Source organism: Saccopteryx bilineata, chromosome 4 (genome assembly GCF_036850765.1).
Source record: "Saccopteryx bilineata isolate mSacBil1 chromosome 4, mSacBil1_pri_phased_curated, whole genome shotgun sequence".
Classification (NCBI taxonomy): Eukaryota; Metazoa; Chordata; class Mammalia; order Chiroptera; family Emballonuridae; genus Saccopteryx; species Saccopteryx bilineata.
This window is the reverse complement of record NC_089493.1, coordinates 134,237,388-134,262,555: the sequence shown is the minus strand read 5'-3', so window position 1 is coordinate 134,262,555 and position 25,168 is coordinate 134,237,388. Positions and strand designations below refer to the sequence as shown.

At 51.6% G+C, this 25,168-nt stretch overlaps 1 protein-coding gene and 1 pseudogene across 2 annotated transcripts in view; both read right to left on the bottom strand.

Moving 5' to 3' along the window:
* FSTL4 (follistatin like 4) overlaps positions 1 to 25,168 on the bottom strand; it is a 539,950-nt gene that overhangs the window by 151,348 nt on the left and 363,434 nt on the right. For both annotated transcript variants that reach the window (XM_066278325.1, XM_066278326.1), the window contains exons 5-6: positions 18,185 to 18,378; positions 14,624 to 14,747 (exon numbers count right to left, since the gene is read on the bottom strand). In XM_066278325.1, the coding sequence (XP_066134422.1) occupies positions 14,624 to 14,747; positions 18,185 to 18,378 (318 nt within the window). The remainder of the gene's footprint in view (positions 1 to 14,623; positions 14,748 to 18,184; positions 18,379 to 25,168) is intronic.
* The window catches only part of LOC136333983 (large ribosomal subunit protein eL29-like), an 84,637-nt pseudogene continuing 80,089 nt past the window's right edge, over positions 20,621 to 25,168 (bottom strand).

The window sequence follows — 25,168 nt, the reverse complement described above, 5'->3', positions numbered from 1 at the left end:
TGTGGATCCTCTGCCTCCTGGGCCCCCGCTGGGTGACCATGAGCAAGTTTCTTAATTGTTCTGTGCCTCAGTTTCCTCAACTTTAAAATGCAGATAAATTGTCACCTTTTCATAAGGGTTGTCGTTACTAGATATGTTAAACTTGTTAACAGTCAATCAATGTGATTAATAATAATGAATGTAGCAGAGCCACTGCCTGTAGCCTCCTGCTGCCTGCCTTCTACCTGGGAAGACAGAGCCTGGCGGGCCCTACCCCCTGTCCACTCTAGCCCATGGATGCCCAGGGCTGGACATATAGAGCCTTAGCAAGTGCTAGTCAAGTTGGTCTTGCCCAACTGGGACAAGGGCCGTCTGAAGCCCTGCTACAGCCCTGGATCCAAATCCAGACTCTACTGGGCGGGGCGGACTATAGAAGCAAGTGTTCTCTGGGGTGCTGGCCGGTGCATGCCCCTGCCCCAACCACCAGCACCTGCTAGGCCAACACCTGCAAAATTTGAGTTACCTAAGGGGCCCTGCTGAGATGTGCTGGGCATCAAATGTGTCTAGAATTACTCGAGTGGCAGTAGAGCTCAGCTTGGGCTCTGAAGCCGGAGTCTGAGTTCAAATCCTAACTTGCAGTGCTCCAGCTCTGACATGTGGGCAAGTTACTCCTGGGCTTGGTGTCTTGAGGCCTTTTTTTTACAAAAAATGGGGAGGTGATACTTCTTCTGCCACTGAATGCCGTAAGGACCCATGCTTTCACTTAGAACAGTGCCATGGCACAGGCTAGGCACTCAGTAAGCACCAGCTATTGATGTTGCTGTTAATACCTGAGAGTTGTTGAGGGGTTTCAGAAGCAAGCTCAGTAATGCACCATGGGTCCCTGCGTGTGCACTCATAGGTCGGCTCCCCTGTGGTGTGCCCTGAACTATTTTCTAGTAAGCACCTTGCAGACAGGGTGGTAGGGCCAGGCCTGCCATGGTCACCACACCAGTTTGTGTGGAGATGGAACATAAAAAGAATGAGCCAGAACAAACCCCTCCAAGTTCCTAAATCTAACTCACTATCCAGAACAAGAAGGGGAAACAGCCTCCCTCTGCTTCCATCTTGTTTATTCCCTCAGCAGAATAGTGTCCCTGTAAACCTCCCTTTCAGTGTGACCTTTTCAAACCCCAGCTGAACGTTCTCACAGCCACTGCCCCCACCTGCAAGCATAGCACCTTTTCTATTCCTTCCCAAACTCCAAAGCCTGAGCTTCACCAGGTAGTTCTGCCCATCAACTGCCCACCATTCAGCTGGACCGTAATTCTGTACCTGCTCCAAACCCTGTGGCCTCGAGGTTCCCGGGGAGAATGGAGCTGTGCCACTGCAGGCATGGTCAGGACATGCTGGATATGTCAGCCCTCACCTTGGCCTCTCCTGTTCCCTATAGGGTGGGGGATGTGGTCCAGCAGATAATGACAGCTGCTGTCTTCACAGAGAGAGAGAGAGAGACTGAGTGTCACCAAGTCCACCAGTCACTCAGCACCACCAGGTGCCAGGGCTGGCTGGGTCCAGGGTTAGCCATGGGAGCTTTCTTAATGCCCTTACTGGTCCTTTTTGGGCCAGCTCCTGACCCACCCTTTTCCTCCTGTTTGAGCCAGCCCTGGGTGGCCCCCATTGACCCTTTAATCTCCCACTGAATCTTGTGCCCTGTGTACTGGGGTCCCCACATGTGGCCCATGGAGCTACTACCTGGATTTGTGCTCTGCCTGGTGAGGTCCTCCTGGGCTGTCGGCCTGCGCCAGGGTGTCAGTAGGGTACCCCGAGGGAGTGTGGTCTGAACACAGGAAAGGCAGAGCTTCCCAGACATCCCTTTTCTGACTTTGAGCCTGTGCCCAGTGCCAGCACATCTCAGCACTGCTGTACATAGAGGGACTTTGCAGGGTGGCGGCAACACTAGAGCTGGACAGGGCTATCAAGAGGTGTCTCTGGAAGTGCTTTTACTTGTGGGAACTGAGAGGGGATCAGTATTTACTGAATTTTGGGCTTGAAAGGAGAGCATCCTCCTGGGGGGCCTGATCACTCAGGGAGCATAGGAAGCGTGGAGACTACTGTTTTTGTGACAGGCCTGCTCCCTGGGCCTAGTTCCCCCAGGGGGCTGAAGCCTGCTGGTCCTAAGGGCCTCTTTTCATCTGAAGGGGACCCGGGGGACATGTCTGAGAATACGTGGGGGCACATGGACCTCAGCCTCTGGAAGGAGGATGCAGAGCAGGGCCCTGATCTCTGTGGCATCATATGGTAAATGGCCCCAGAGAGATGGTCCCCCATCCTGGAGCCACAGATCACAGCATCTCTCTGGATCTTAGCCTCTTGGGGAAAAAATTAAGATTCCAAAGAGTCCTGGCCAGAGCAGGGAGTGCAGCCTGCAGCCTAGGACTCAGGCCTGGAATCGGCAGAGGCTCTGGGTAGTAGCTTGGCGCCCTTTGCAGGCCCTGAGACTCTTCATGCTCAGTTTCCTGGTCTTCAGAGCTCAGGAACAGGAGGGGCCTGGCCAGGTGCCTGGCACAGCGTCTTGTGTGCACAGTGAGTGCTCACCTGGCAGTGCTGCGGGAAGGAGCTCATGTTGGAGCCCCATCAGTAGCTCGCCAGCCAGCAGGGCTCCTTTTGGGAAGACAAGCAAGCCCAGAGACAGCGCTCAGAGGAGTTGCTGCCCAACCCACAGTGCCCCGCCTGCCACTGTGGAGGGGCAGGGTCCTTTGGGCCCCATTTCCACTCCTACCTGGATGCGATTTGTAATCTTGACAAGTGTACAAACAGTTATTGTGCCAGAAGCACCTGTCTGAGGATGAAACGCCCATGCCATCTGGAGCAGCCTGGCTCTCCAGGCTCAGCTCCTGGCTGCTTGGGCAGCTTGCATCCCAGGCTGCCTCCACCTGCCATGGGCAGCTCACAGGCACTGTGGACTGAGATATGGATGGAACAGTGCTGGAGGGTTGGAATTTTGGCTGACTCCTGAAATGGGAAACCAGTGCCAAGTTGCCCAGGGCTTTTAGTGGTTCTCAGCGCATCCTCCCACCGCCCCCACCCCCATCCTTCCCACAAGCCCACTGGCTGAGAAGCCTCAGGTTCACTGGAAAGTCTGCACAGGTAGATGAACTACCAGCTTTTAGGATATGCCCTTAAAGGCTCCAACGCCCCAAAGAGGTCTCATAGGATGCCATCTGGGTCCTGCTTCAATAGTGAATAGGAAGGTCATTGAGCTAAAGCCTGCCAGGCTTACATGCCTTTGCTGTGAGGAAAAGGGACACTGGAAGGTAGGCCCCCTCACTCCTCTAAGGGAGGGTTCAGTCTCTTCCAGCCCTGCTCCAGCCACCTATGACCTAACCTTGCCCAGAATGCTGGGGTTTGCCTCTGAAGGCTGAAGGTGCACAGGGCCATCGGCCCCATCTACAACACTGTGGACGAGCCTAGGGTATTTATTCCAAGAAGCAGGTAAACTGATCTCACTTGCACAAGGGCCACTTAACTATGTCTTGCCTGAATAGTCAGGTTTTTTATTCTTCCCTCGAAGATCTCTGTTGTGGGTGTTGATAGTCCTATTTTCTGCTGCTTTGTTTAATATATAGTGTTTCCTTTATTCCTACTACTTCAATGCCCCACTCATATTTCAGGCTGGGACCTACTCCTAATTTAGAGCTCTTTTTCCCCCTTTTGCCAACTTCTATTATGAATTCACCTTTGCCACCCGGCTTAGTGTATCCCAAGGTTCTCTTTACCAGGCCACAGTTGCAGAGCTCCAGGGAAAAGCTACCTGGTCTCATCTCTCCAGGCAGAGGAGAACAGAAGCTCCATATCCACGCATGCTGCAAATGGCTTCTCCAGTCTACCTGAATCATTACCAGCTAGAAGCAGTGGTCATTGGGGCTTGGACGTGAGCTGCAAAGTATAGAATTGTGACAGCAATTCCATTGCCATGCGGACTTTTCCTGGATGTGGACTTTTCCTGCTCTTTGTGACAGCTCCTAACGGACTGAACTGGGGTTGGGTTGCATTTGCAGGGATTTGGAATGGTGTTGGTGCCAACTTGGACTTGGTGAACATGTTAAGGACACTACTCTTTTATGAATTCTTGCTGTATTGGCCAAGAGTTTGCTTAAAGGCCTTAATCACTGTAAAAAAAAAATAGAAGACTGGATAAAGAAGATGTGGCACATATACACTATGGTATACTATTCAGCCATAAGAAATGATGACATCGGATCATTTACAACAAAATGGTGGGATCTTGATAACACTATATGGAGTGAAATAAGTAAATCAGAAAAAAACAAGAATTGCATGATTCCATACATTGGTGGGACATAAAAACGAGACCAAGAGACATGGACAAGAGTGTGGTGGTAACGGGGGGGGGGGGGGAGGGAAGGAGAGGGGAAGGGGCACAAAGAAAACTAGATAGAAGGTGATGGAGGACAATCTGACTTTGGGTGATGGGTATGCAACATAATTGAATGGCAAGATAACCTGGACATGTTTTCTTTGAATATATGTACCCTGATTTATTGATATCACCCCATTAAAATTAATAAAAATTAAAAAAAAAAAGGAAAAAAAAGTCTGCACAGGTGACAGCGAGACTGGTTTCCTGCTGTGCCTCTTCTGTGGTTCAGAAACCCGTCACGTGTGTTTGTCCGTCCCAGTACCTGCCTGGATCACTCAGGCCCAAGGACAACAGCAACCTTCACAAGTCAGGGTGACAGTCTGGGGCCCCCCAAATGCTACTAAATCCTGTGCAAACTAATTGGGAATTCAAGGCCTGAAGTCTATGGACTTCAGTACCTTACTGCCTCCTTCCCAGATTTGGAACCGGTGCTCCTTCGTTGGTAGGGAGCACCTCCCACATCCCCACCAACTGCAAAGGGCATTTGGATCCCAGTCCATCTTTTGGCCCTGGGTTTCTTCACAGCATCCAGCCTGGGAGTGTCTGGGAGGAGGCAGTTGGTAAGGACTTACCAGATACCATACTTATAAAGGGATCTAAGGGTGTCTTTGTACTATCTGGTATAAGGCTAGCTTTTGGGGAAAAGTGAATTCTACCAGGACAGTGAAAAATGAAAAGAAGCATGGGTAGACATGGTCCAGGCTGAAGGTACCTCTCCACCGACCCAGTGACTAGCCGCTAACTCGGGCTAATACCACGTGTGGGCAATAGGATAGCCCCCAACCCCCAACTACCAGAGGCAGCCCCCTGACTCTCTGTTCTTAACCTTCTCTGGAAACTGCTACAACCACTCTAAATTTTTTCTCTTTACTGCAAAAACAAAACAAGATAAACCATCATTATCTTCAATCTTTTCAACAAATATTTATCAAGTACCTACTACATATACGGCTACAAATATACTTTATGGAAAGCTCTGGGCTTCTCTCTCCTGCTCCCTGCCCTCCAGCTGGAAGAACTGCCTCAGGTGGCACCACCCTGCCGGTTCTCAGAACAGCCCTGTCTGTCCCTATCCCTTCTGTGCCTCCTGGGTTTATCACTACCTTGTCCCTGCTGCTGTCTTTGTTCAGGCACTCTTGGCCCCATGGTCTCTGCTATATTTCAACCACCTACCATCTTCCCTGCCCTCACCCTCTGTCTGCCCAGAGGGAGGACCCAGGGCAGGCAGGGCTGTGGGCCGGCAAGGTACCCTCAGCCTTTGGGGCTGGAGATTTGCTGAGTGACAGTCTGGACAAGGAAGGAGCAGCTAGCCAGAAGTTGTGGCTGATGCAGAGGAAACCTCAGAAGGGTCACTGGCTGTGGTCTGGGCCCCCAACTGGCCCTCATGTGCCTTCTCCAGGGAGCAGCATCCCGGTATGCCCTGCGCTTCCCTCTCTTCTCCCAGGAGAAGACACTTCTCTCTGCCTATCCAGGTCCTGTCTGTCCCCAGAGCCTGGCTCTCTGGCTGCTGGGACTTCTGAGTGCCCTAGCCCTGAGTGTGGCCCACATGCTACCTACTTAGGAAGTCACTGTATTTATGTGAGTGGCCCTTCTCACAGCCCTCCTCTCCCTAGCACCTTGCTCCTGTGTAGCCCACAAGTTTGACCTACGTAGTGGTAGTGGGTGCCTCGGAGACCACAGTCAGAGGGGCTGCAGAAAGGTGGCTGGAGGAGGGGGGAGACCACTGGTAGAGGACCGTGATCGGTGCTCTGAGCACTCTTTCCGGGTGTGTACAGGCTTAGGGAGGCTCACCTCTCAGTCACGGGTTCTCCCCACCTCAACACGCTGGGGCCCTGGGTGTGCAGAGCCCATCCCATCCCTGGGCTACCCTGCACTGAGACACAGCGGGTGCTGCTGGAGGGACCAGGAGGCAGCAGGCCTGCGCTGTGCCCTACGTTGCCCTCAGCTTGCTTTCTGGGCTCTTGCCTAAATTCAGAAGGCTGCCCTGCCTCTGGGAAGCCCCTTGGAGATCTGGGTTCTGCGGGGCGTGGTCATTCACAGCCCAAGCCTTCTGGATGCTCTTCTCCCAGGGAGCACCCTTTTCCGGGGAGCAAGCTCAGAATTGGTAGGTAATGTGACCTTCAACACTTAATTGTTGTTGAAGTCCTCACAAAAGGTTTGCTAAAAACACAAATTTACAAAGACAATACAATGCTATCCTCGTAAAAAGCTGGCATTTAAATTGTTCTCATTTTATATCTTTGCAATGAAATTCTTTGTTTCCTCTGCAGCCATTTCTCAGTATTTAGTAACATTCAGAAATCTCTCTGTTCCATGCAAAATTTTATTTCTATGTCAGACTGGGCGCTGTGACATGTGAGCCTCAGCCCCAGAAGCCTGGTCTGCAGCCCTGTGGGGAGTGCTTACCCAGAACTGTAAGGAGAAAGTACCCAGCCACTGCCTGCCCCTGCCTCTCCCTCCAAGAGGAGGATTTCTAAAAAAACCACAACCCTGCAAAACATCATATTTTAATGAGTTTTCTTTGCAATTTGTATGTAATAGGTTTTCAATAACAACCTATAATTAGTGCATTTTCTGCTATTCAGTTGCTCTGTGCTGAGGCCATTGACAGCGTCTAGGTGGGATCTTTAAAAATGGGAAGTGCTTGAGGGCTCAGCTCCAAAGAATGGTTAGAAAGTGCTGGGCACCAGGTATAGCTGTTAGGAGCAAAGCATCCAAGATGGGAAAGAGGTGTCTGGGTTTGACATTTCCAAGAAGAAAGTGGTGGAGGGCTGAATGGGTGGCAAGCAGCAGTTCTGGCTCAGAACTGACCCCTATACAGAGCAATGAGGAGCGAGACTGCCCCACCCCCTGAGCCCTGTACATGCACGGTGCAGGGGAGGGCACTTCACCGGCCCTGCTCCCACAGGGATGCAGTACTCGTGGAACACCCCCTGCCCCTGCCAGGAACCAGCAGTGGTATTCCATCCTTCAGAGGGCATGCACACTCCCAGTTGGGGGGCCTGCAAGACAGAGCACAGGCACCGGAGCACCAGTTCCTTGAGTGAGACCTTAGACAATAGCTCTGCTCCCTTGTCTGTCCTGACAGTCATCAATGAAAGGTGCTTCCATGGCCAAGTCCAGCTCTCCAGCTGACACCCAGTCTCCTCGCCAGTGACTTGCCTGGGCTGGTGCACGTGCAGCAGTGGGGCCTCACCACTCTCCAGCACCTCCGCAGTCTGGGTGGTAGCTGTCTGCTTTCTCCCAGTTCTGCCCTCTGGGGCCCCACACATAGGCCATTCCCACCAGGACAGCCTCCCTCCTCACTCACCCAAGCCCTTTGCCCCTTCAGAGTCACAGCCTTTCCCCACTGGTTGGTGCCACCTTTCTCCTGGCCCTTTGCCTGGTTATCTGCAACCTGGTGTGCAGGCCTCATCTCAAATGTCCCTTCCTGTCCTCTCTGGGAAAGCAGGGTCTCCCTGCCAGCCCTGCATCATTGTTCTCTGTCCCAGCTCCTACTTGGTCAATCTGGTTGTTTTTTTCTGTTTCCAGCTGCCTCCCTGACAGAATGCAAGCTACACGCAGGCAGGGCTGGCTGTCCTGCTCATGTGGTGTTGCCTGCCTGCTGTAGGCCACAGAATGGACTCTGTGAGTGTGTGAGTGTTGACTCATTTAATGCTCTCCTCCTCCTAAGCTCCAGTCCCAGCTGCTACAACTTTTCTCGTGCACGGTCTCGCTGCCTGGCCAGGCTCCTCTAAACCAGTGGTCCCCAACCCCCGGGCTGCGGACCGGTACTGGTCCGTGGGCCATTTGGTACCGATCTGCAGAGAAAGAATAAATAACTTACATTATTTCCGTTTTATTTATATTTAAGTCTGAATGATGTTTTATTTTTAAAAAATGACCAGATTCCCTCTGTTACATCCGTCTAAGACTCACTCTTGATGCTTGTCTTGGTCACGTGATACATTTATCTGTCCTACCCTAAAGGCCGGTCCATGAAAATATTTTCTGACATTAAAGCGGTCCGTGGCCCAAAAACGGTTGGGGACCACTGCTCTAAACTGCTCTGGTCAGCTGGTCTGCCCCTTAAATGGACACTATACTTCAAGTGTAGCTGAGAGAGAGCACACACCTACACCTCCCCTGCCCAGATGCCTCTCCTTATTTTAGAGAGCCTGGCTACGCTAGCTTCGAGAAAGACATGCCCAGTCAGTCTCCCCACAGTGATCTGATATGGTGCTGCTTCCTTGACTATTCTTGGGACTGACCTGAGTCACGGCTTGGGTCTCTGTGCTCAGCAGATTTGCTTGAGAGGCCTGCCTTCCTATCCTGCCCTTTTTGGCCTTCCAGGGCCCAGCTTGGGGACTGTAAGTGGCAGGGCCTCCAGGTTTCAGCAGAGCGTGCTATGGCAGAGGCCCCAAGGTCCTGTGCTGTGTCTTCCTTTGCAGGGGTCAAGCTTTTTTTGTGGTGAGGTCTCAGGGAGGAGGGAGGTAGCCGTGGGGGCTGAGCTGGGGCTGTACAGGTGTGTTTTGGGTTCTCAGGAGCTGAGCTCAGAAGAAATACAAACCCACATTCCATGCTAATAAATTATTCCCCAAGGTGTACGGATTAGCACAGAGATGGCAAAGCCAACCACTGGTTAAGCCTGGCCTTCTTGAAGCTGGTCTGCTGCCTCTGTTGGGGACGTGGCCATGGGCCCGGACACCACAGGGCTGAGCAGCAGACTAGCAGGAGCCCTTACCTGCTCACACAGCTGCTGCAGGTGGAGGTAATGAAGCAGTGGCGGGTGACCTAATTGCTTGAAATAACTTCTCCTGAGGAGGGCTAAATGGCCAATTAGTGGCCCTGGAAGCAGAGTGGGAGCTTGATGGGACAGCTGCCTTTGTCTCCACGAGGCAGCACAAGGCCCATGTGGCATGAGGGGCTGCCTCACAGCCCAGCGCTCACCCAGCGGCTCAGGATGTCTGGGCTGTGAGGCAGCCCCCGCGGAGCCCTGGCTGGACTAGTTCAGCCTGGCTGGTGCTCCCAGCCAGGGGCCTGGCTGTGGGACCCCAACAAGCTGCCTTCTGGGCTCCCTGGGGACATGCGCAGGCCCTCTGGGTCCCTTGTGACAGTCACATTGTATTTGAACCCCTGTTTGTCAAGTATATTTCTCCATATATTTTATCCCCTCACCTAGTAAACATTTTACCTAGGGCTTTCTGGGTGCAGACCCCATGCTAGGCAAGGGCACGTGTTGAACAAAGCAGCTCCTCCGTCATGGAGCTTATGGATTAATGTGGGCAAGTGGACAGTGACATGGCACAGGGTGACGGGCTGGGAGGGAGGAGCTGTGGGAACACAGAGAACTCTTTCTCATCACCATCACCACCTCCATCACTGATCCCCCTGGTCAGTGATTACTCAGCACTGCCCCACGCAAGGCATCATTCTTGTCGCTTCGTGCTTATTACCTCACTTAGTTGCGACTAACCCCACATGGAGTGTGACCACAGAGCACCTCCGCTGGCCCTGCCCTGTCCAGGACAACAGAACAAACTGAAGTTCGCGCAGCCAGAGCATGGCAGAGGAGATCCTGGAACCAAAGTTTCTTCCCCCCACAGAACCCTGAAGGACAGGCACATGGCTGAAACCTGAATGCTGGAACCCTTCCCGAAGCAAAGGGTCTTGTTCTAGAAAGATTTGGTGCTGCAGCCCCTGAAATCCCACCTCAAACCCTCAATCGGGGAGACAGATTTAAGCCTGGCCTCCTGTGTCCTTGCCAGTTGACTTCACAATAGAGCTTTTTCTTTTCCCTAAAGCCGGTGCCACAGTATTGGCTTCTATGCGTGTTGGGCCCTTGCTCAGTGACAGTGATGCTTCTGCCCATTATACGGAAGAGGAACTTGAAACCCAGCTTACTGGGTCACAGAGATAATAAGTGGCAAAACAAGGATTCGAACCAGCTCTGAGTCTACATTCTTAACCATCAAGCACTTGGGTTCAACTCCTTCTTCTACCTGTTGACTGTGACTTTGGGTTAGCTCCTTAACTTTTCTCAGTCTCAGTTTTCTCATCTGTAAAGTGGGAAATAGTACACAGAGCTGGCAGATGACAGGTGTTAGCAAAACCATGTGGACGCACACTGACTTTGTCTCCTGGGCACTCAGCAAGCTCTGGAGCCTCCTTAAAGACCCTCTCTCCATGCCTGAGGCGAGGAGACAGTTCCCCCATCTCTGTCCTGGGAAGGGTGTGGTGAGACCCAGCGCCTTTTCTGCCTTCCAATTTTCAATTCCCCTTTGGCCACTCCAATCTCACTGTTGTATGCTCTTGAGAAAATGAGGTAACAAAGGTAGTGAATTTGCTACTTGATTTGCAAGTCCTGTGTGAGCAACTATGGTTTGTCCCCTTGGGATTAGGGTCGTCATCACACCAATGGTCCTGGTCTTGGCCCAGATGGATGCTGGCATGTTGGTATTACTTGTTCTCCAAATTCAAGAGCCAAATAGATTCAGATACAATTTTTGATGAATCCCATGCTATCTGAGATCTAGGTACTCATTATCCCAAACTCAGGAACCAAATGGAGGATAAAGCTGTATCCTCGCCATCAAAACTCCCTGTGCGGATGAGAAGCTGGGGGAGGGGTGCTTGCCATGGGTGTATTTTGCCATCCTGCTCATGTCCTGGTGGCTATGAGCTCTGACTGGCACAGGGTCTGGCCTGTGCCAGCACAACTCATCCTAGATGAAAATGACACGGCACTGTCCTTTCATTTTCCAGTGACAATGCAGAAAAACAGCTGTATATTCATCAGGTGACCATTTCATCTGTTTCACAGGGTTGCCCTGGATACTGAGGTATTTCAATAATCAGATAAAATTCCTGTTTTCCTTCCTGCCCACTAGGAGCTGAGGTAAGGTGTCTGATCCATACAGCACCTTCCGATGGTCCACTGGACACGGGTGCCCCTCCTGGACATTATATGTGATCCCACAACATTCACACATGAGGCCTCCTTCCTGTACTGCCAGCTGCCTAAACCCTTCCTTCACATCCAACACATTGCTGTCATAGGATTCATTAAAGGACAAGTACCTTTCTAAAAAGCAGAAGAAACTTGTAAATATTTGAAGTGAGAAAAGAAATCCTCATTTAAGCAACATATTTTTCCCAAGATCCCAGCCCAAGTGTTCAGAGAAACACAAAAACATGCATTATTGAAAAGCTTTTTAAACGAGCAACTTTTAGATTAATGTACTTCAATACAAGACAGGGCCAGCACGCATCTGGCTCACCAGTGACCTGGGGCCCAGGCCCCAACCTCCTAGCGGGGCCAGCAGCTGGTTCTGCTGCTTGTTGGGCAGGGCCGGTGGGAGGGTGGAGGGTGCGAGAGCACAGTGCACCCTTAGTTCCCAGGCTAGCCAGTGATTTGGAAAGCCAAGAGCAGCTGAACAGGATGTTTAAGTGATAAATAGGAATGAGAGGGAGGCCACCCTCATAGTTCACTCATGTCACTGTATGAAGACGGCGACTGGGAGCCTTAGCTCCATCTGACAGGTAGGAAGGGGCTAAGCAGATGTCCATGGTTGAGGGGCCTGTCCCTGCTCTTCTCTTGGGAGAGTGGCACCTGTCTGTAGAGTATGGTGCAGCCCCCCACGAACCAGCTCAGCTGAGCATGGGCAACCACCAGGCACTTGCTGCAGACAATGGCAAACAGACCTTCTCACGAGATGCCAGACATGAAGATGTGATTTAGAGGTCCCCAACCCCCAAACTTGAACATATAAGCTGCTTCTCCAGGGAAAATGCCCCAAATTCATCCTTTGATAAAGCTGGTATTCAAGGACCATAGCAAAACAGACACTGGAAAATAAAATTTTAAAGTCTCAATCATTGACAGTCCATCAGCTCCAGTTTTAATAATAAAATCCATAATGTTGTTGACACATTTGAGCTATTTCTGAGTTGCAGTGAGCTTTCTTTAATGTCCATTGATTTCTGGGTTATAAATTATACTAAATGTCCCACTTCAATGACCTGTTTAACATTCACTGAACCATCAATCCATTCCCAGAACTCTGGGACTTCAGTTCAGAGTTCCTATGACTTTGAAAAACCACTGATCCCACGTGCACTGAGCAGCTGCGTGTCTGGCCTTTAGAGCAGGTTAACTTATTTGTGGATTCCTTAATGTCTACGAGTTTACATTTTATTGCATATCTATTATTTGGGTTGGGCTGTGATGAATGGTTTGGCTGCCTGGTTCAAAACAAGTCCAAGGCAACAGCAGAATCTAATTTGCTTTAAAAATGATGATTATAATGCTTTTCAAATAACCACCCAGGAATGAGGGAAGCAGACCTCGCATTGCTCTGCATGAGACATATATACGGCTGGAGGGGAAGTGAGGACTGCCCTCCATTCCCATGGACAGCTGTATTTATCAGGACTTTCCGGAGGGAGGCCAGGGGGCATTTTTGTTCACGGGGACAGGAGGAATGCTCCTGTCTCCTAGAGGAAAGTCGACAGCTTCCTGTTCGGCCCCAGACTGATTCCCAGGGACAGAGCTCATGAACAGAGGCTTCCGTGGTACTGAGGCCCAGGACAGAGGCCCTTCTCTGCTGAACGCTGCCATTGTGGGATGTCTGAGTAGTGATGCCTGCTGTGTCCTCTGAGTCTTGAAGTCCAGCTGTGGCCCCTGGCTCAGGACACACCAACCTCTTCCTTTATAGCTTCTTTTGCTGAGGGGCCTGCTGGAGATGTCTCTGATGCATCCCCAGAACACTTGATGCTGCTTTCCTGTCGTGGAGGGCTAATCTCCCTGTCATCTGCCTTTAGCACCCCACTCTGTCCTGTCCAGATTCAACAGGGATTAAAACCATCAGGAGGTCTTGGTTTGGGGAAGGTAGATGAAGAGGATGTTGTAGGAGGTGGACTCTGGGGTTAGGAGTGATGTACAGGTCAATGTTTAACAACTGACTCTCCTGAGAGAAAACCCCGTCTTCCTTTTTGTATCATCTGTATATTGTAAATTTCTGTGGTGTGACTACTCCCACCACAGCTGGTTAAAAGCTACCAATTGTTTGTTTGCCTTGAAAATGCCTGAAAAATCTAACACTGTGCTCTTGAGAACTAGGGAGCTGCTGATACTTCCATGCATTCCCAAATTTAGAGATTTATATCAGGGAATAAACTCCTTGATCCACAAAGCAAACAAAGCAGGCTATGCCTATCAGTCATTCACACCTTATTCTAACTACTATAAGCAGATATGAGTGCTATATAATAGTGGACAGGGAGGAGGAGGATGAGGGCCATCCCTAGTCAGGACATAACAAGCAGAGCCCTGTACTGTGGGCTGGACTGTGTTCCTTGGCAATAGGGATGCTATGAGCTGGAAAGGCACCCCTGTGTCAAGCTCACAGCAGGGAATCATGTTTGTTTCTCTCCTCTTATGTCCTACAAGTACCTCTTCTATCTGCCACAAGAGCCCTTCTTGCCAAGGACTACCTATCGGTCTTGTGAATGTTTGGAATACCAACTGCAGGAGGAGATGTCAGCAGGAAGCACCAACATCTTTCTGAACAGTGGAACTCCAGGGGCTGGGGGAAATGCCAGGATCTGTGGCTCAGAGGCTCAGTGCACCCTGGGGTTCTCACATCTATGTCTCAAATTCCAGGGCCTGAAGGTCAAGTCCAGGGACCAGTCACACAGGGTGCACATATATTATCTGCTTTAAGCAGAGCCTGAATACTGTCTGACATAAAGGGGCTTCATCTCTTTTGGGCTCAAAATAACTCCCATACCAACCTTACCTCTCTTCATTGCTGAACTCTGTGAGCTCTCTGTGGAAGCTCCTTCCCCAGCCTCTAGTACTCCTTCTGCAGTACCTTCCTCCTGGGGTGCCAGGCCACAGCTGGGGGGGCAGCCCTAAAGTCTGCTCCCTCCATGTGCAGACACAGCCTTCCCCTGGGGTGTCCAGCAGTGTACTCCCAGACATAGTCCCGTGTTCCTCAAATGATGGCAAGAAGGTCCTCTATCCAAGAAGAACAGACCCACGCCCCCTCTCTCAACCCACTCTCCTTTACCCTTTTCAAGCTCAAGCTTGCTGCAAAACAAATCCAAGTGCTTTCATAGATAAAAGAAGCCAGCACTGGAGACAACCGAGGACAGTCTCCAGCCCCTGACACATTTTGGTGCAGGAATGCGGGCAGACCCCAGCCCAGTTTCCGCTGGCCTGGCAGGGGCCTGACTTACGAAAGGCTGTGTAGAACTCTCGGAGGGTCAGCCAGCCATCACTGTTGTAGTCATCAAATCGAAGGAGGTCACTGGGCGAGCATCCTGGGAAGTCCTCTTCCAAGTCCTGCCCCTTCAGCACGTGCTGTGGGTGGGGGAGGGGACAAGGCCAGAGCTGGGAGTGAGCTCAGAGCTGTAAGGCTTCGCTGGAACACAGTTCAGGCTGTCAGGGAGAATGCCAGTGACAGCTTCACAGGCAATGGGGAGCATCTGAGCTATCTGGTTTTCTCTTGTTTGACCCTCCCTCTTTGTGGATGAGAAAACTGAGGTTCAGAATGGGGAGGGGACTTTCCTAAGGTCACACAGTGGTTGGGGCAGAATCGAGATTAGTGTTCAGGCATGTCTTTTCCCCATCTGGGTGGACAGACTCCAGACAGTCTGAGGTTGAAGGGGTCCTTGAGGCCAGCTGATCGACCCCTCCATGCTATTGATGGGGAAACAGAAGAGAAAGGATTTGATCAAATAAACTCAGTAAATAAATAGTAGCTGACAGAGGTCTCCTGGCTCCCGGCTGGGGACAGCTAGCTGGGAGGACCCTGCTGCATGAGTGCCTCCTCCCTCACTCCCACAGCCCTTACCAATCTCAGGGCTGCACCTCCTGCCACAGCACCCCCCACCCCCAGAAAGGGAGTGCCACCATTCTGCAGACCTAGGTCTGAGCCCCTGCCTTGGCCTGCCCTGTCCTGCGAGGGACACAAACATCTGTCCTCAGGACTCTGGCATGAATTCCTCTCTGGATGTGGCCTGGCCTGCAGAGTACAGAGGCCTCCCCAGCATCACCAGCCACATGCCCAAAGGTGACTAAAGGCACAAATTATAGGCACCCTCTCTCAGCTGGAGCCGGAGGCTGGCGTATCTACAGGAACAATGCTCAGAAGGAACTCTCAGAAGGAAATGATTTTACTTTGGGGATGAGAGGGGGACAGAGGCATCTTTTCTTTATTTAACAGTCTCAGTTTAGTCTGCCACATTAAAGGCAATTTAATGTGATAATGTTAAAAAAAATGACCCTTCATGATCAGTAAGTAAGAGTGGTCTATAAAAGGGAGATCAACCGTAATGCCTAGAATCAATCTTTCAGAGACAGAAATCCCCTTTGTCTATTTCTGCATTGGAAATTGATGAACTTTTCATAGGATCAACCAGTTTTGCTGTGATGCCTTTGAAGCAGCACCAAAGCAAGGCCCCCTTTAGCTGGGCTCTACGTGGTAGATTTATGAAATGGACTTTAAATACATTAAATTTTAAAGAGGGAATCATAATCCAATTACCATGCTTGTTAATGGCTTCAGGTGCCTTAGGGCACGTCTCTGCCAGGCTAGAGTAATGTGACCAGAAAGGTTCTGTTTACTTGGCAGCCATCTGGGAGCCATGTGGGCTAGGGGGCCAAGAGCCCACAGCTGCCTCTGTCCAGGGCAAGGCAAGCCGCCTGCCCTAGCACTCCCTGCCAGCCTGTAGCCTGGGGAATCACTGGAGGGTTCTTCCTGCCGGGAACCATAACTAAGGGGCCTGGGCTTTTCCCTGAGCAACCTGGGAAATCTGTGGGTTTCTGGCCCGCCACTGGGGGCCAAGCCACAGCTGGGGACGTGTTGCTGATGGAGGTGGCACTATGCTGGCTGGCATGGCTGAGAGGGCATGTGCCCGGGCGGCTTGGGCAATAGGCCTCCTGGGAGCCAGGCCTGTGTGGACTTGTAGGTGTTTCCCAGATGTGGTGAGCAGAGTGAGGTCTGCAGGTACCTTTGACTCTGTGGTCCTGATCATGCTCCCTGGAAGCAGGCTTTGGCCTGGCTGGAGAAGATGGCTGTGAGAAGGGGACTCTGCGTGGCATGGTTTCAGGGTGGCTGTTCCATACTTGGAGTTTGTGGGCCCTTGCTGGCCCCATAGACCTTGAGAGGACCAAGTGGCACTTCCTGGTGAGAGCCATTCTTCCCTCAGGGAGACCCCTGTGCTGTGACCAGAGCAGGTGCATGCGTACCAGCCCCCCCCCCCCCCCCCGGGTTCATCTTTGCTCTATCGTGTCCTAGGCAGTGAACAAGCTCACATCAGCTGCTTGATTTCTTGAAGCCTTGGTTTTTTTCATCTAAAAATATCTGTGAAGTGGAGGTAACAGTAGTGCCTACTTCACAGCAGAGGATCCTGGAAGGTTTGAGCAAGTCATAGTAATCAAGAGAATGACGGTGACATCGATACTGACCAATATCACGTATTGAGGACATAACCCCATGTCCAGGACTACACTCAGCATTTCACATGTCTCAGTGGTTTAACCCCCTGATGACCTTGTAATCATCATAGACAAGAAATGGAGGCACAGAGAGGTGAGGTGTCTCCCAAGCCCCACAAGCTAGAAAATGCTGGAGGCAGGACTTGAATGCCACAGTCTGACTGCGAAGCCTGCATCTCAGCCACTGCATTACATAGTAAGGAACTCTTCTGTGTTTGTTACGTCACAGGGAAAGCACCTGGCTTCTTGCCAAGCACATAGGGTACATGGTAAGTGTGAGGGCTTGCCCCAGCCCAGTCCTTCCTGGTGACCTGGCCACCGCATCACATGAAGGATTTCTTTATAGTGGCATCAAAGGTGGGACTCACCTCTTATTATCTGTCCTCTGCATGGGCCCTTTGCAGATGAGCTCACCCACTACCCTGCTTGGGGAGGCCGACCTTGCCCTCCTTGTATATCTTTGCACCTGCCTGCTGTGCCCCAAGGGTCCGAGGCCTTTAGAGGCAACCACTGGGGCAGGAGCAGGAGCACAGCCCCTTCCAGCCCACCCAGCCTGCCTTCCTGCCACCGGCACACAAAGGTCTGCCCGACAGCCAGCAATGGCCGGGCCTGGGCTGCTCCTTCTTCACTTCCCTCGGCCACAGGTGCTACTTGCCCTTGCACTTCCTGTAGCTGGATGAATGGACATGTCTGCTGGGTTTAGGGTGGAGGCAACCCACAGGGCCCAACCCAAATGTTTTCTCAAAGGAAGAACAGGGCCCGACACAGGGCTTCCTGCAGGGAAGCGGGCTGGGGTGTGGGTTGTTGATACCTGGGTACTAAAGAACAGTGAGACCCAAGGGGTGAGACCTTGGGGATGCCTGGGTTTCAGCCCCAGTGGTGATTGGTAAAATCAAACCTGCTTCCATTTAACCTTCCCAATGAGGAAAGTAAAAGACTCAGGGAAGCAAAGATTTATTTCCTAATGACAACATCAGAGGGCAGGACCTGTGAAGTGTGTGTTTTGCCAGCTAGCTGTGAGTGCTTCAAAGCTTGTTTGCAAATATGAGACTGAAGGTGGCTGGTGAGGAGAAGGCACTGACAGCGTTTTGTTTGTAAGAGAGCCTCAGAGGCCTTGAAAACAGCTCCCAGATTCCCAGAGGAAGGGCTGCTCTTGAAGGAGAGAGCCTTCCAGGTGTCCAGCACAGAGACAGTTACCAATGACACTCTTTCCCTAGATCTCCGGTTCTCTTCACCGACATGCTCAAGAGAAAGCTGGATTTCTCCTCAATTCTATTTTCACTGGGTGCTGTACTCACCTGAGCCAGTTCAGAGCTGCCGAGGTGGCCATCCCCATCTGCATCCAAGTCCTTAAACAGAGATTCCACCAGGAGGCGCTTCTGGGAGGCAGGATCTTGTCTGCTATCCCCTTCCTGGAGCGGCTGCCGGCGGGTCTGAAGGGCCAGAAGGATGTTCTTCAGGCGGCCATAGTCGGCCATGGCACACGGGTCACCTGGAAGTGAAGATGGGGTGCACAGTGTGTGAGAATGTTCATTCGTCCCACTCATAGAGAGTTTCTGGGCAGTTACTGTGTGCAGTGTGGGGTGCCACTGGAGTAGAGGGGCTCTGTTTGTCCATCTGCCCACCAATCCATCCCATCAATATTCACAGAGCACCGAGTAAATGCTACACATGATGCAAATGTCAGCTGGAGCCTGCTTGGCCATCCTAGAGATTTAATGAGCACCTATTACATGCCAGATGGGGAGCAGCTGCCAGACGGATGGGGTGCCTGTCCAGGGGAATTTACAGGGGTCGCCCCACAGCAGCTTCAGCAAAGCCACCCTCCAGTTCTGTTTTGTAACAGCTTTTCTTTGCCTTGATCCCACCTTAAAGGCTGCTTTTGAATACTTGGCTTCATAGATTTGGGAGTTACAGTTCACAAGACTAGTAAGTCCTGCTGAAGTTAATTAGGTACACTCCCAGTGTGGGATAACTTCAAAATAAATGTGTATGCATGTCTATGACCAAGACACAGAAGGAAGCTCAGGAAACAAATGCCATGGCGCACACCCGAGGCCTCGTCACAGCGTGCGTACATGTGCAGCCTCAGGACCACATAGCATTGGGCCAAAGAGGTCCGGGCCGCACTCTGACCTGACACAGATGCGACCTGAAACACCATATGAGGCACAGCCTGTACACTGAGGCTGCGGGGCTGCTGGTGGAGCAGGAGAGCCCCTCCCACCCCACTTCCTCGCCTCCCTGGAGCTAGGGGTTGGGGGGGGGGCTTCTTGCATATGGATTCACTGAGTCCTGGTGGGATCCTCATCGTCCACTCCAGGTGAGAGTCCAACGCACTGGTGGGGATGGATCCCCTCCCCTTAATTCCGAGGCCAGGTTAGGGCACCAGGTACTAGCTTGGGTTTGAAGAGTTATTGTAAAGTAGGCTGGAGAGCACCCATGGGAGTGCATTGGGTTTGAGTCCCAGCTCTGCTGCTGCCTGAATGTGCATTCAGATCAGGTGCCTCCAGGATTTCGTCCGTGAAGTGGGGAGAGCCCCATCTCCCACACAGGGCTGTTATGAGGCTTAAATAAGACATGCACAGAAAGGGCTCAGCACGGTGTGGCACAGGGTGAGGGCCCATAAAATGACAGCTATTCTCTCCTTATCATTAGTAGGACCACATTTGCTGGAAAGCAACAGGAAGCTATTTAGTGGGGGAAGGGCTAACGGGGACGTCTGTCTGTTTCTCTCCCTCCCTCTCTCCCTAGACAAGCCTGGATGCCCAACCACTTTCTCTTGTGCTTGTTTGTGTTTCTAGATTTTCTTTCAATTTGAGGTCAATTGATTCTTGTCAGAAACAGATGCCCATTATCATTTCCTCTTGCATGTCTAGTTAGAAAAAAAAATCAATTGCTGTGTTCAATATAATCAAATCCATTTGTTCTCTGGGAGCTCTGAGCTCTGACAGGAATGGCTTTCCGGCCCCCTCCTGTGCTGGCACCCTCTTTGGCCTGGTAGGGTGTCCATACCTGGGAGTGCTTAGGGCCCCCAGTCAGCAAGACCTTTCTCAAGTTTGCATAGCTGCACAGTGTTGGAAATAGCAGCCTTGTCCTGCCCAGGGGAGGCAGCTGCTGGTTTTTTCTTCTTCCCAGACCTGGACAAAGGACAGTCTTGGCAAAGGAGAGGCATAGTTTAGTCCAAATCTTGGCCCCTTGCCCTCAACAGGGTGAATTCTGGTCTGGCAAATGAACCAGAAGTTGGGAGGCAGTACAGGAGCTGAGACAGAAACTTTGCTGTAGGTGTGAGGGAGTCCCTGTGTGGGGGACTTGTAGGACTTGTCCTGGAGGGCGCTCAGGCTCTCCTGGGAGCAGGCCTTCATGTCCGATGCTGCGAGGTTGGCATATACAGCAGGTAGATATGGGGTCGAGAGGAGGGGGCCCTGACTTGGAAATACTAGTGGATGATCAGACTCCTAAGAACACACTGCAGCAGGGCCACATGAAGGATGGGCAGGACAGGTCCGGTGGGCAGAGACATCTCATTCTTGCTGGTCCCCACAGCACTCCAGCCTCCTGACAACCGATTGAGGAGCATAAAGCTCCTCTGAGCTGCTGGGTGGGCTGCAGCGCACCAGGCCCTGGCCCTCCTATCACATTCCTACAGATCACTCTGAGTTCACAGGCTTCTGCTTTCTCCACCCTGCCAACTTCCTAGCACAGCCCTCCTGGCCAAAAAGGTGTGCACATGTCTAGACATCAGCCTGGGGGAGAGGGTGGGTAGCCCAATCTCCAGGGCTAGCTTGCGGAGCCCTTGGTCTTGACCCGTTAGAGCCCACACCCCTCTCCTCCTCCCATCCAGCACTGACTCACACTCTGTGCCAGGTGCATGCTGGGGAGACAGCAAGCTTTGTGGCCTGAGCACCAGGGTGCCCGTCGGGGGGGGGGGGTGGTATCAAGGGAGGGGCATTGAGGGTGAGACCTGCAGGATGAAGGAGTGTGGGGAGAAGGAGGCACAGGGAACAGCATGCCAGGCGTCAGGGGTCACAGATGCCCTTCCTGCCTCCATTTCCTACCTTAGAATGGGGGCAAAAATAGCCCCTTAACCACCTTACAAGGTCACGACCTTAAAGGAAATGTAAGAGGACTTTAACAAGTCCAAGTGCTCAGCTTGGCCTGAGGGCTTCTCTTGATGAAGAGAGCCCCATGAAGACGGAGCATGGCTCCCTTGTCTTTGTCCCCTTCACCAACGCCCTGGCACAGGTGGCTACTATATCAGTGTTCATGAAAAAACAGAAAATTTGCTCCCTCCCTTCCCACTGTTCCAGGATGTTCCCACTATAGGCCTCTCATGGAGGGAGGGTCGTGTCCCGGTCAGCCTGATGCTGACGAGCATCTGTGACAGGCCCTTGGAAGGGTCCGGACACCTTCCTGCAGGCCGGGGTGCTCTTCGCATGGCTCTGCTGGCCAGGCTAGCCCCTGACACTGGCCTTGGGCTTCCTACCAGCACAGTGCAGGGTCCTCCTGCTGCAAGACCAGGCCTGCTTTGGCAGATAAAATATTGATCAGCCTGCTGAGGAGCACAGAATGTGATCCTATTTTCATGTCAGAACTTGGTAATGAACTACATTTATCAAGCCCATTCTCCATGAGAAAGGTCAGCTGCAGATCTGGCTAAATTGTTATGACACCTCATTAATCTAGCTCCCGCAATAATTGTTCCTCTTTGAAGATTCTAATGTTCTCCTATTCTAGCCATACCCCCTCTAGGCCGAGGGAGATTATTATAGCAGAAGCACAGGCACATCTGTATTTAATTTTTTGAGTAAAGAGAGATAGAAAGCAGGTAGCAGCCTCTGGAATTAAATGTCCATCAAGGGAACACTTTCTATTGCAAAACAAAGGGAAGCAAGGGAGACATTGTAAATGTTCCATCAGCCACACGCACCCTTGCCAGGCCGCGTTTCAAAGGCCCATCTTTACTCTGTGGCAGGTGAAGCTTTCGGCCCCAGGTGTGGGTGGGTCTGGGGGCTTCCAAAAGTCAAGAGAAATGGGTTTGTGCATTGTGGGCAAGGTGGTGGAGGCCACCCAGGTAGAGGGAAGCTAGGATTCTGAGAGTGGGACAGGCCATGTGGTGGAGGCTCCTGATGGAGGCTGAGGTCCTGGATACAGGAAGCAGCTGGAGGCAGGTGAGGGGAGGCTAAAAACACCTTATAGTAGGAAGGGAGGGTGGTGAGGGTGACTGGAGAGTCAGTCTCTATCTGACTCTCTTCTTTTCTCACTCCCAGCCATTCCTGCACCAAGTCCTTCAGTCTCCCTCTCCACCACACCAACCCCCGCCTAAAGAGACCCCCCCACCCAGCCCGCACCGCCCCTGGGCTTCTCTATCACTGCACTCTGCTCAGCCCTCCCATTCATCGGAGTTGATTGTCAGGCTGCTCCATGAGGCCAGGAGCCCCCTGGGGCCGGGGCCTAGCCCAAGCACCTGCCTGTAGAAGGCAGACATTAAACATCTGTTGACTGGATGACTATGGAATCCTCAATGGAGAGAGGCAGCAGGTGGGCTCAGAGGGTGGCTGCAGCCCTTCTCTGAGGAAGGGATAATCTCAGCCACCCTGAGCCACAGTCACCATGGTCTAGAACTCTAGAGGGGGCCAGGGTCTATGTTACCCATCATGTCAATGCTTGGGTGGGGCGGGGGGAACCGTGTGGGCCATGTGGGTGCAGTGGGGCAGCTCCAGAGTGTGGTACCTATAGCTGTGCTCACTGATGCCCACACCACCCTGGGGATGCTAGGTTGTATAGAAGGGGCTCCTTCAAGCCTCCTCTGATGGGCACATGCAGTGCCTTGGCAATTGCCTCTGGAGTGGAGGATGATGGCTATTTCTGCTTTCTTGTTCTGCCACTGCTTGTTGGGACAACCCCGCAAAGATGATGGGAAGGGGCCATCTTGGAAGAGCAGCCCAGGTGGAAAGACCTGAGGATGAATTGGACTACAGCACAGCTTCAGGGAAGGTCCACTCATACCAGGGCTGTGATTAGTAGAGTAGCACAAGCTATGCCTTTAAGAGAGCTTTATATGTAAGCAGAATGTGGGGATCGTCTGGGTAGGAGGGTCCCAAGGCCCCTGTAAAGATCTCTTACCCGATGGCCTCCAGGTTGCTGGAAGTTCCCTCACCAGGGCAGCCCTCCACTTCAGGAGTCCTTTACAGACCCCAAACTTACAGGGCATAGACTACTCGACATCACGAAGGAACACCTCTGTCATTGGCAGAAGCAATCCCTTTTGGGGAGGGGTGTGGGCTAAGGAACAGGGGATGAGAGGAGAGGAAGTACTGGGGAGATGGCTGGTGCACCATGCTCTGAGATTCCACCATGCGGGGTGTGGCAGCTCATTTCCCAAACAACACACATGCCATTCCTTTAGAAACAGCACAGTAGCCAGCCATGCCTGGGAATCAGACCCACCGATCTCCAGCTCCTCTTGACCTGGCAGGGGCCCAGCCCCCAGGCTCAGATCCTGAGACCTCACATGGATGAGCCCCCAGAGAGCCCAAGAGAGAGACTGAATATGTTCATGGCCTATGGGGTCTGCTCATGGGCAGGTCCTTCCGACCCCCACACAAACATTAGCATCCCTGGCCCCACACTGTACCTAGCTGCCCTGAGAAGCAATATCATTTGCTGCTTGACAAAGCTGTGATTTTACCACCAAAGCAAAAATTTGGCTTGATCGTCTGGCATCAATGTCACAGCTGAATGTGCTTGTGTCACACGGGCCTCAGCTGTGATATGTTGTTCTGAGGTCTATTTTGAAACTGCTAAGCTGTGCCATGAGCAAAATGCATTTTACTCCCAGGTCTAATTTATGAGCTGCTGTAACTTTACTGGCGTTTAGTTTAAGAGGAACAGATGTTTAACTTGATGTAAATTCAGGAATATTAACTATCTTTCTGCTGCCACTTCTGGGAAAATTCAATTAACATTAAATGCCAAAACCAGTGGGTTTATCTTTAAGATACATTTTCACTAACATAATACAGTTTTACTGATGGTGTTGACCAAGCCAACATAATACAGTTTTACCGATGGTGTTGACCAACTCCAGGACATTGTTAAGCACATAATATGGTCTCTTCACAATCCACAAACAAAAACAAACAGATGTACTCAAAGTTATGCCATGTAGTAATTCCTTGCTGGCTGTGTTCTGGAGGCTGTGACTTCTAAGTAGATGGGTCACTGTTGCCCACACTCAAGAACCGTAGGGCAGTGCTCACATCCTAAGCTGTAGCCACTGGCTATTCCCATTACCTGCCAGAAAGCCAGCTTGCAGATTTTGCTCCTAAGTCTAGGCTCCCTTCCTGTCAAGCCCTTTCTTCAAATCTGACTTTTCTGCAAAGGCCCAGTTCCTAGGAGCTGCTTCTGTCCAATCTAAGCCACACAATATGGTCCCTTAAGCCTTGAGGAAATTGCCTTTTTCTCTATCCTATCTCCCCCATACACTGTGCCCCAGTGCCTTTGCAACTCCTCTGTGACAGTCTTCACTCTCTTAAAGAACTCAGCTATCGAGTCCCTTGATGGACACTGTCACAGGCATAGGGGCCCATAGTTTTGAAGATGCTCAGCCTGCCTCCTTCCCCTTCCATCACTTGGAGCTCTACCTGAGTCCCCTCCTCACTCACTAGTCCCAACCTTAGAACCAGAAACGTGCCCACTGCACTCATTAGTGTGCCTTCATCCTCCCAGGCCCCCTAGGGGGCCTAGAATCTACATAGCCAACTGTCCTTGGTCAGTGTCCTCTGCTCTTTTTCCTGGAGGGTCCTATTTGTCATCCCATCTGCTTTTGAATGTTCTGGGTTCTTGAAGGCACAGAGACCACTTTGGGCCCACACAGAATCTGCACATCTGAGGCTTCACACAACCCACCACCCTGCCTGGGCCCACATGCACACCACGCTGACCATGCACCTGCCTCCCCAGCTGCTGCACCAGAGCCCATCGAGTCTACCTGGTGAAAGTATCTACCTCCACTTGCACCTGACTTTGCAGACAAACCCTCATCTCCATATTTTGCTTCAGCATCAGGTCACTTAAATTAACAAAACCACCCAGACCTTTGTTAGATAAATGGCACATTTGCTCATGAATGCCTGGTTCAACAGGCGCTGCTGTACAGCCTGCCGTTTGACATTTAAGATCCTGTCTTCTATTCCTATTAGAGAAAGCAAAATCAGTTGGATTCCTGGATGAGGGATCCACAGACACTTTTTATAGCTGACTGACATATCTATCATGAG